At 48.4% G+C, this 11635-nt stretch overlaps 1 protein-coding gene across 1 annotated transcript in view; it reads right to left on the minus strand.

Moving 5' to 3' along the window:
• Positions 1 to 11635, minus strand: part of adam15 (ADAM metallopeptidase domain 15) — a 27379-nt gene that overhangs the window by 14255 nt on the left and 1489 nt on the right. Inside the window, exons 2-6 of the mRNA XM_005744198.1 lie at positions 10551 to 10642; positions 2994 to 3070; positions 2438 to 2516; positions 2272 to 2348; positions 544 to 829 (exon numbers count right to left, since the gene is read on the minus strand). Of these exons, the coding sequence (XP_005744255.1) occupies positions 544 to 829; positions 2272 to 2348; positions 2438 to 2516; positions 2994 to 3070; positions 10551 to 10642 (611 nt within the window). The remainder of the gene's footprint in view (positions 1 to 543; positions 830 to 2271; positions 2349 to 2437; positions 2517 to 2993; positions 3071 to 10550; positions 10643 to 11635) is intronic.

Below are 11635 nucleotides of genomic sequence, written 5' to 3' on the forward strand. Positions count from 1 at the left end.
ATGGGAGTAAAAGTTTGACGTATTTGTAGTTTATCAAACTTCTGCAGTTTAACGACCCCGTCAACAGCTGCTGCACGAGGGCTGACCTACAGTTTGAAGCCTCCAGACTCGCTCACCTTAAAGAGAGTCGCCTTCTCTGTGAGGCGAGTTTTACTCACATAAAACAGGAACTGCTGATCTGACTTTAACACGTCATCTAACATCTTAAAACTCTTTAAAATTCCTGCTTTGTTGAACAAAGTCTGGGGAGAGGAACGGCTTCACTTCCTGTTTGACTGCAGGTGAAATACTGGAACACTTAAACACTCGGATTGTTTCAGGTGTGTGAGATCTGTGAGCACAGCACTGCATCACTTCACCCTCCATGTCCGTGGGGGCGTGGCTCCTGTCACTGACTGTGGGCCAGAGCCTCTCCAGATCTGACCTCCTGGGGGCCCTAAGCCTTACCTTTGCAAACACCTGTAACATATTCCTTGTAAGCACTTCCTGACTGTGCAGACTATAACTCAGCTCTCTCTATAAAAACATGGCGGCCTGTCTCACCCTGTGTGTGTGTGTGGAGCTGTGGATGGGGGGGACGGCGGTGTGCGACACTCCACAGCCTCCTGCAGCGTCATCCTCCAGGGGGGTGGTGGAGAACAGCAGGTGGACTCCTCCTTCATCGTCATCACCTCCTCCTCCACTACCTCCATTTCTGCCTCCTCCTCCACTCTCCCCTCCTGCACCCTCCTCCTCCTCCTCTTCCTCCCTCGCCTGGTGGTGGTGATGGTGGTGTTCCTCCTGTGGCTGCAGCTCAAAGCTCAGGGTGGCGTTCAGGGCGACGATGCCACTGCAGGAGGAAGCAGCTGATTAACAGGGGTCCTATTCATATTTCTAAGCACACACACACACACACACACACACACACACGAGTGTTTACCTTTGACCTCAGAGCTCCACCGTAAATATTTCTATCACATAACAATAAAACACAGAATAAAACTGGTTTTTATTGATTTGTTATCATGATGCTGACGTCACAGGAAGTAGGATGGGCGTGCAGTTATGAAATCATATCGAGGGAAATGATGACTCCGGTTTTTTTGTGCAGTTAGAAAATAAATTCGCGATTCATTTCACAAACCAGACTCGGTTCTTTTCACGGCGACCTACAGGCTGCAGGAAACCACCACAGAGCTCGCCGAGCTGCACAGAAAATCTTTGTTTTTACGTTCTCAGTAATCCAACCTGATGAATAAAGGTTAATACAGCTTGTGTATAATCTGAGCTCAGCGATTACTCTCGGGGCCGGACCCTCTCTCTTCACGTGCTGATAAATAAACCTGATAATCGTCCTGCAGCTCGAACGTTTTCTGTGTCAGGTCAGAGGCCGTTGATCCGGATCAGTTCGGCCGGCTCTGGAACGCTGACGCTTCACTCGGGTTTTCTGCCAAGAACACTGCCTTAAACACAAAGACCTGAAACATCGAGTCCTGGACTGAGCAGATTGGAGGTTTTTAGGTTTAAGGAGCTTTCTGACATGTTTTTGGTTTTTGACGTGACGCAGCAGTGAATCCCACCGACTGAACGTGAACATCTGTCAGTCTAAACACAGACAGCTGTCAGCGATAAATATTCATATTTCAGAGAGCAGCTGCCTGCCTGACACTCAGCTTCGACCCGTCAGCAGAAATCTGCAGCTTCTGTTTTTGCAGAACAGGATGAGCGTTTGGAAACCAGCGCTGTCTAAACACGACGACTTCCTCCTGAACCGTGCGTCTCCGTTTGTCAGGCTTCACGTCCGTTCGAGCGTTTAAGCACAGAAACTCTTTTCTTCTTCCTTCCTCTCTCACACTGAAATTACTGTATTTTTATAGTGTCTGTATTTAATACGTACAGGAACCTCTAACAGCTGTCTCCACCTTAAACTCAGTACAGGTGACCCTGAACTCTCCTGCAGGCGTCCCAGGATGCAGTGGGGCGTTCTCCTCCACTCTCTGTGGCATGTAAAGGTTTATCTTCTCTCAGCTTTAGTTTGTTGTGTCTTGCTCTTAGTTTTTCAGAGGAAAGGAGGATTCAGGGTCACCTGATCCAGCCCAAAGAGGAAAGTTTCAAAGCTAAAGTTGAAAGCAGAGGACGTCTGTGTCCTGAAACCAAGCCGAGGATTCACGGAAGAAGGGCCGAACGCTCGACTTTTAGAAACTCTGAACCACAAATAAGCCTCCAGCTGAGAGCGAGGGGCGCTGTGATGGGCCTGAAAGGTTGTCCTTCCTGTTGGGGGCGGGTACTGACCGGAGTCCCGAGCAGGTGCTCAGAGCCACTCTGGACTGGGGGAATCCTCTGACGCTGCCGTGGTAATAACAGTGAGTCTGCAGGCGACATAAACACAACAGCATCTGTCACAGCTGGACGACTCCACGGGGAAGGTCTGACGGCTGCGGTGCGTTCGCTGACTCACCACAGGGTTGGCCATTACAGACACTCCGGTACCGTTGGGGAGGTAGTAGAAGACGTTTGGCGGTTTGGGCAGCAGGTCGCTAAAGAGACACGACAAAGATCAAAGTGTGTGAGAGACGGCGAGAATCAAACAGCAGCATTAACAGAATCACATTCAAACGAGTGATGCGACGCGCCCTCGCGTTACGGCCTCTCAAACAACCTGCGATGTGCCAGGCTGGTGTCAGAGCACGGCTTCCCAAAACAGTTAAATATTACAACACCAAAGGACAGCTGATAGTTGGGAGGGGCTCAGAATAAAGTCTCTGACTATCCCCCACATATCAGCTGTAAACTAACGTCAACAGGAAGTGATCGAGTCAGAAACGGCGAGTGTACGCGACGACGACGACTGAGAAAGAATTCAGAATCAAACAGCAGCGATAAAATTAAAAATGTCTCCTCAATCCGACACGATCCGCAGTGACGGCTGCGACATCTTTATTTATATCAGCTCAGATTAACGTCACAGGAGGTTCGGTACATGTGGTGTTTAATGTCACGCCGCTCAGACTCACTGGTTCTTCTCCAGCTCCAGCAGGAAGAGTCTTCCTCCCACCTCCAGCCCACACTGCAGCCTGTCAGGGTGGCCATCCTGGGAACACAGGAAGAACAGTTCCTTCATTTACTGAGCCGATTAAACTCTGGAGGCAGGAAAGAAAAGAACAGGATGGAGCGCGTCCAAACGGCACAAATACCCGAGGCTAACGAGACGGATTTGCACATTCAAATTACTGCTGAGGGCACCTGTGGAGGTAAACAACAGGGGCATAAATGATTGGCTAAGATAACAGAAACTAACAGAGCTGTGGAGGGGCGGAGCTTCCTCATTGCTCTATATCCAGTCACCTGCAGCTCTAACAGCTGTCTGAACTTTTCCAGGTACCACAGAGGGCCTATGTGTGCCTGAACCAATCATCATCTGGATTTTATTATTAAACGCACTTACTGCTCAACTTCATCATCATCATCATTTCATACCCTGAATTAAAAGCACCAACTCTCATAACTCAGCGAGCCCACTCCCACTCTCATTGTTCCGCTTCCACCATTTTTACTTCATTCCGGTGACTTCCTTTCTTCTGCTCCTTTAGGATGTGGCGGTGCAGAGTACATCCGCCATCTAATCAATACACCTTCCTGTCTTAATGGAGCTTCTCTCTGAAGTGCAGGCACTTCCTGTCCAGCGGCTTTCTCCTCTCAGCTCTGGAGGAAGTGTAGGAGTGTGTGTTACTGGGTGTAGCAGCAGTGTTCCTGTGAAACCCCCGTCATGGGGAGCAGCCACGTGGCCGTTCCTGTGGCTGATGACGCCCTGCTTTTCCTCATAAACCTTCGCTGCGCACCGAGGCTCAGCGACTGTGTCGGAGCTAGAGCTGGACGTCCTGTTAGAGCCACCTGACACATGCTTTGAAATCCCCTCCATCCACATGTTTCTGACATCAGCCAGATGTTGTGCACTGGGCTTCTACACTTTTCTCACTGCAATGCAAAACGGGATTTAAGTTTCCTTTGTTAAAACATCGTCCCGGCAGTGCCGGCCGGGACGATGTTCATGGTGTATCCCAAGTTTACCAGAGCTCTTTCTTGTGTCATATCAGCGGTCCCCAACCCCCGGGCCCCGGACCGGTCCGTGAGTCGTTGGGTGCCGGGCCACGAGAGCTGAGGCTCGGGTGTGAAATTTATGGTTTTCAGGGTTTTTATCGTTAACTGTTTCCCCGGGTCTTTTCCCGCGTTGTAGTTGTGTCTTATTTTGAAAGGGATATTTACACGTTACCATAGCGACCTGAGAGCATTAAGGGGCAGAGAGGAGGATGTCACTCTCATTGTTGTCGTGGCATTTCAGGAGGACGCTGCTAATAAAGTTACACACTTACACAGTGAATTCCCGTTCATTATTATATTTACCACCGTTTTTGTCTCGGCCGTGTCGTTTTACTTTGTGTTTATTTATCCGCGACATCCTAAAGGCCGGTCTGTGAAAATACTGCCTGACATTAAACCGTCCGTGGGGCAACAAAGGGTGGGGACCGCTGATCTATATCAAATCAAATCAGTAAACCACAGAACTTTTTGCTGTCTTTAAACTAAATGAACATCTGGATGGTCGTGTTCGCGTTTCCTCAGCACGACTGTGAAGCTCTTCTTTGAATTTCCACATGGACTCCTCCGTTCTCTCTCTCCAGGTAGAATCACCGGCTAGCCCAGAGTAACGCCTGATCTTTGCCTCACCTGGTTCCCCATCACTGTGTGTGGGCGGGGCTGCCTGTAGCCCCACCCACAGCGAGTCCAATGCAGAGGCGGCAGCAAAAGTGTTTGTTTAAAGCTGCAGACACAGCTCTGCTCTCTTTCCTGTCCCAGGTGCATTTACGGTTCCTGAACGCAGCACGGAGCCGCTCCAGGCCGCTGCCGCGCTGCGATCGTGGAAATGTGCAGTTCTTAATATAATCTGGGGTTATGTTGATTTCTGGATCATATCACGTCACACTGGGGCAACTGTGGGACCTTCACACAGCTCTGGTCTCACAGCACACAGTCAAACTTTGAACATCTTTCATTTTGTTACACTTACAGTTTACAAGAAAAAAAAAGCAGCTTTACAACTCACAGCTGACTCATGAATAGTCAGCGTGAGCATCTCTGCTCTCCTCCCACTCGATGATTAATAACCTTCAGTTTTGTTTTTCTGGAAAGCTGGACTAACATGTGGCCTGGACCGCCCTCGCTCCGTTCGGATCTTTCGTTTTAGTGGTGATACTAAACAACAACACGTATTCCTCACATCATGGGCTGCAGTCCTGCAGGGTTTGAAGGGGAGATTTTGGGTGAAGTTCTCCTTTAAAAGTGAACAGAATTCCCCTCTGAGGCGTGCTTGTTTCCCCACCCTCTCTGAACTTTGTACTGTGGTGGGGTCAGATTATTGTGCAGCAGGATGTGTGTGTGTGTGTGTGTGTGTGTGTGTGTGTGTGTGTGTGTGTGTGTGTGTGTGTGTGTGTGTGTGTGTTGGCTGAGTCATGATCGTTGCAGCTGGGAGGGTCCGACTCTGAGAGGCAGCGCAGAGGAAACTGAATCAGCGACACACTAAACTCTGCGAGCTGGAAACATGCAGCTGTTCAGACCTCTGATTGGTTCCTCCAGACGAGCATGACAGCGCCCCCTTTAGGTTCATTTCTAGAGCACGCAGCTGATGTACAAAGATTTTCTTTCACCGCTAAAAGAAACAGGCGTGACTCGAGTTGCTCTCGTGTGCATTTTTTTTTTCCCCAAACGGTCCAAATAATTCCGTGAAAGCAGACGAAGCAGCTGGAACAGATGTTACTGTTCATGTTACTAAAAGTGGCGAGCGTGTTATTGTAGCTCTTAATCTGAAGAACAAGAATTATTAAAGCAACAAATGCATTATAGATGTAAGATGGTTCATAGACTGACGTCAGTATTTAGAACTGCAGAGACAAACTCTGGGCGGAGAACGCCGTCGGCGGCGTCGCTGCTGGGTCGTTTTTGAGTCGGCTTAATTTATCGCTAATCAAATCAGAGTGAAACACAAAACGTAATTAGCTCCACTGCAGGAACTCTGCTTTTTAAGCCAAATCAGAAACTCCACAGTGCTGTGGTTCAGGAGCTCCACCCGGCTGGAAAATCCTGATTTTGATCTGAAATAAACGACTTTCTTATTTGTGAATCGTTTAATAATCATAGATTTAGGAACTATGGTTAAGTACTGCAAACAATAAAACTGGACACTTCATTATTATCAGGAAGTCCTAAAAACTCCCTGAAAAGCCTTCAGCTGATCCAAAATGCTGCAGCAAGAGTCCTGACAGGGACTAGAAAGAGAGATTTCTCCTGTTTTGGCTTCCTGTTAAATCCAGGATTCAAAATCCTGCTCCTCACATACAAGGTCTTAAATAATCAGGCCCCATCTTATCTTAATGACCTTGTAGTACCATATCACCCTATCAGAGCACTTGGCTCTCGCTCTGCAGGCCTACTTGTTGTTCCTAGAGTATTTAAAAGTAGAATGGGAGGCAGAGCCTTCAGTTTTCAGGCCCCTCTTCTGTGGAACCAGCTTCCAGTTTGGATTCAGGAGACAGACACTATCTCTACTTTTAAGATTAGGCTTAAAACTTTCCTTTTTGCTAAAGCATATAGTTAGGGCTGGACCAGGTGACCCTGAATCCTCCCTTAGTTATGCTGCAATAGACATAGGCTGCCGGGGATTCCCGTGATGCACTGAGTTTCTCTTCTTCACTCACTATGTATTAACAGACCTCTCTGCATTGAATCATATCTGTTATTAACCTCTGTCTCTCTTCCACAGCATGTCTTTATCCTGTCTTCCTTCTCCCACCCCAACCAATCACAGCAGATGGCTCCGCCCCTCCCTGAGCCTGGTTCTGCCGGAGGTTTCTTCCTGTTAAAAGGGAGTTTTTCCTTCCCACTGTCGCCCAAGTGCTTGTTCATAGGGGGTCATATGATTGTTGGGTTTTTCTCTGTATGTATTATTGTAGGGTCGACCTTACAGTAAAAAGCGCCTTGAGGCCACTGTTGTTGTGATTTGGTGCTATATGAATAAAATTGAATGGAATTTCTGTGATTTTGGTCCTGGATGCGTCTCCTTGTCTCACTTGGTTCCCTTTGTGTCCTGCAGTCTCTCTGCATTTGTGAGTTGAAGCTATCGTGCTTCCACTTCCTTCTCTCGTGTTTGAACTCCCATCAGCCTGCACAGCTGAGGTTCACAAGGTCGTCCCCTGCAGGTCATCGACCTCGGCTCGCTTCTCCTCTGCCAGGTCGTTGGGCGTCGCTGAGACGCTAAGACCTTTGTGATTGGTTCTGCTAAATTTGCTCTGTGTTTTTTTCCCCCCTCGATGCTAATTGGATTCTCCCGTGCTTAGATTCACCGTCGCCTGTCGGCTCAGCCGCTCACCTTCAGCTCATTCAGCACTTTGAGCCACGCTCAGTCTGCCCTCACCATCACTCCTCCATCAGCTCGACTCACTCCGAGCTTTCAGCCAGAAACAAGTGCGAGTTACACAAAGGAACATAACAGTCAGAGATCACGGAGTTCTTCATATAACAGCAGTGCAATTCACTGAAAATATGGAAACATTAATGAATGGACTGGACCCCGTCGGACACTCCGGTGAGACAGCTCTGGTCCTCTTGCTTAAGAAACCTGACGTCTTGCTATCTGCAGACATAAGCGAGAGGCAGTCACCTGAATATATGCTATATGTAGCCTCATTTCCACACAGTGCAATGATGATGTTCCTACAGACTAACTTACAGGGCATTTAAGGGGAGGCCTGCAAACTCCTGAAACGCGGCCCGGTGACACGTACAGCTGTGCCCGCCCTCTCAGCCTGCTGATAATCAGCCCTCCTCGTGTGTCTGAGCACATACATGTGTTTTAATACTTCAGGAAAAGTTCATTGCATCACTTTTTTCTTTCACTGTTGTGATTGTTTCTAAGGTTTTTATTGAAAGTACATTTCTGTTCCACAAACCTAATTATAACCTCATCCTCCCCTCGCTGTGTTTTTCAGCCTCTCTCGCCCACTCTCACCATCTGTTACCACCCTCCCTTCTTGACAGGTTTCTCCCTCTTCGCCCCTAAAACTCGCTCTCCATGCAGTGAGGTCATGTCTCTCGCCCGGCCTCCAGATGATGTCAGAGCTGCAGAAACTCTGGGCGAGGCCGAGAGCTGCCGACCACAACAGAGCAGGAAGAAAGGCCGAAAAACAAGGAGGAGTGAAACAGCAACAACAGGGAGAGAGCTGAGGCCTGGTTTACGTCGCGTGTCAGGATCACAGGGGAAGCACGACGTCAGGCGCCGCCAACGACAGCCAAACACAAACAAGAAGGCCAGAGATGAACTTTGTTCCAGTTCTGTGAAAGCCGAAGAACGGCTCACGTGAAGGAAAGCAGGACTGATCCCACCGGTGTTTGATGTTCTCCGAGCCACAGCTGCGACTGCGTTACACGACATCCACGATGTTGCAACATCTGCTGAAAAGATCCTCCCTCAGAGGAAGGCTGACGGTGGGGGAGCCGGGTGGGAACGGTCTGTGGCTACTTTGTGAACGGATGGATCAGGTGGCCCTGAGCCATGTTAAATGGAAGTTCTTCCTCCCCACCATCACCATATGCAGCTTATATGGGACCATCGGATCACTGGAGATCACAGCTGTAAGGTCGTCAGCTTGCAGCACGAAGCAACTTAAGACTGTTGCCATGGGGAGCTATGGGCAGAGCACCACCGGTGATGGTTTTGCTGGTCAGAGCTGATGGTCTGGGGTCCTTCAGCCCCGCTCTCCTACTCTCTCTTCCTAAACTCCACGTTCGCTCCTGGTTGGGTGGGGTTGGGATGGGTGGGGGTTTCTACAGGAAATGATTTCAGAGCTTCTCTCAGCAGCGCAGGAAGTGTCCATCCTCTAACAACGCTCTTTCCCCAACTTCCCCTTCTTCCCTCCTGCAGTCAGGTCTCAGCGTGCCTACAGGAAGCTTCTGGTGAAAACCATCAACGCTGCGGCTTCCTTCCTCTCTCAAACAGTCACAACGTCTCAGAAGTTGGACTGAAACTGAGACAGAGAAGGTAAAGCCGCCGATTCCTGCTGCTCGTCTGCAGAATAAACTCCGCAGCTCTGCCGTCAGTCTTTGTGGAGCGCTCAAGTTTGAGGGTTTCCGTTCAGGTCAAACGAACTTTATCCAGCATTATCAATAAAGCTACACACGCTTTTCTCACCGTCACTGTAAACGATACCTTCTTTACAAACGACACCACAAAGAAACAGCCTCCTCACAAACACCTGCGACTGTTAGCTAACGTGAATCATCCAACAGCATCTCAGACGCGTGTGCAGCGCGTCAGTGTATCCATCGAACACAGACACAGTCCAAGCAAGAGTCACGACTTTGCTCACTGCTCCCACACTCGCTGGATGAAGACGCAGTCAAACAAAGCCTGGCTAACATGTAGCGTGTCCTCCATAAATGGAGACTTCTCCAGAGTCTTCAATAGCTGCTATCGCCAGTGTGTGAATGTGTGTGTGAATGGGTGAATGACTGAATGTAGTGTAAAGCGCTTTGGGTTCCTATGGACTAGAAAAGCGCTGTACAAATGCAGGCCATTTACCATTCAATGATTACTGCAATCAGCTGTTTCTCAGAGGAGTCTCGTGGCCTGCTGATGCACTCCACAGTGGACTTCAGTCTCAGTGAGCTTAGTGCAGATTCTGGTCTGAACCTACGATTAGCAGGAAGGTCTACGGTCGCTGGCTGAAGTCCACGATGGTGGAGTTGGACAATGCTCACCTAAGATTGTCTCTGTGGGAACTGACTGTGGACAGCATCGGCCTCTCAGAAGGACAGTAACATTCAAAAACGTGCAAATATCATTTTTCTGGCTCAGAGTGGATCTCTGTGGGAGGACTGCACATGTAAGTCCACGCACAGAGAAAGGCAATCAGGCAGCATTAGCCTAGCTGAAGGATCTCATTTGTGTTGTATCATCACCTGAAGAACAACATGTTGTGTTTGTGCAGATGATTTCTGTGTGCAGGAAGGACCCTGTAACCTGTCCAAGTAACGTCAGTGTGGAAACACACAATCTGTGCTGACACTTCCACCCCCACAGCCCGGCCACGTCTGCTGGAGATAATCTAGTGCCGGGCAACACAAAGACTTCATGATTTGATGTTTGACAACAGAAAAAATATTACAAATGAGGACTGGTGAATATTGAAAAAGTGAAAAACATGATTTAAAATCTCCTCCTCTTGTGTTTTCAGCCGTCTCTGTCCTCATGACGCTGCCGTACATGCAGTTTGTGGAGGCAGAGCTTCACCCCCTTCATGTTGTGCCCAAAATACTCGCATCAGGTAACCGCGATAACAGATGGGCGGGTTAAATCAGCTTTGTTTTCTCAAATAGGGAAGGGAAGTGTGTTTGAATGTGTTTCCCACCCATCCCGAATATCCAGTTCCAGCTGGAAACCAGAGTGAGCTCAGGACCACTGCACCAACACAGATACTCCACCCAAACAGCAGCACCACCTCGAAATGACATTTTCATCCTACCCGGAAAGCTTCCTCGAGGCTCCGTCTCCGCCCGTCCACCAGAACGAATGGGCGAGTTTTTGCCAGCAGTGGGCGTTGGCGTCTGTCCACACCTGAGAACAAAGACAGACGGTGAACTCCAGCAAGCTACTGGGAGAACTGGGAACACGGGGTTCCAGACAGAGGCTACACGATCATGTTGTTTCTATGGCAGTTTTATACTTGCTAATTATTAACAATTGATCTGAGAACCAAGTGTGTGCTGTCTGACAGCCAATCAGAGGCCGTCCGGACGCTCTGTCGTGTTCACGCTACAGCAGGTTACAGAGAGGCAGTCCGATTAGCTACCACGGCAACATGCCAGGTATTAAATTAGAAAGGGGTCAAAGGTTACACCCGTTTGTATTGCTATCTTTGAAAGCGCCCTCATTAGCGTCACTGTTCTCTGTGATGTCATGAGGATGCAACTATTTTTCACATTTATTTTTAACTTTAAATTTATGTAATTATATAATCAGTTACTTTCTTTTTTTAAAGTTAGCCCAGACTTGTGAAAAGTAGCAGATCCACAGTGATCACAGATAAGAGTGATTGTGCGTTTTTGCCAGTCTTCAGCACAAATGTCTCCACCTTATACGAGCAGGGACACTATTGGGTGACGCTTAATTAAACAATCTTAATTGTAGGCGCGTACATAATCGTGATGGATGTGATTCTGGAACATCTGGAGTTTAATGTGGAAGTAATCTTCCCATTTTCTTTATGGTGTGAAACGAAGAAACGAAACTTAAATTCTTTTATTGTAATTTACAGAATTATAAACCTCTATGTGACAAAATAAAGTCAGACAGAATTATTCAACGTTAGAAGCCACATAGCAGCCTTTCCTCGGCTGCCATAGTGGCGTGGTCACAGGTTTGAGTCCGTCACGCAATCTTCCAAAACTCAACAAAAGTGCTTCCAAGTAGGTCCGCCTTCAAGATGTGTTGTTATGGCAACAATGGCAACAACACCAAGAAATCCTAGATCGATCCAAATGGTCATCAGTTTAATCCAGACAAAGGGTTAATCCAGCTGCGGACAACTGGCACCACCACCATCACCTC

Source organism: Pundamilia nyererei, unplaced genomic scaffold, assembly GCF_000239375.1.
Source record: "Pundamilia nyererei isolate P.nyererei 1_Seehausen unplaced genomic scaffold, PunNye1.0 scaffold00139, whole genome shotgun sequence".
Taxonomy (NCBI): Eukaryota; Metazoa; Chordata; class Actinopteri; order Cichliformes; family Cichlidae; genus Pundamilia; species Pundamilia nyererei.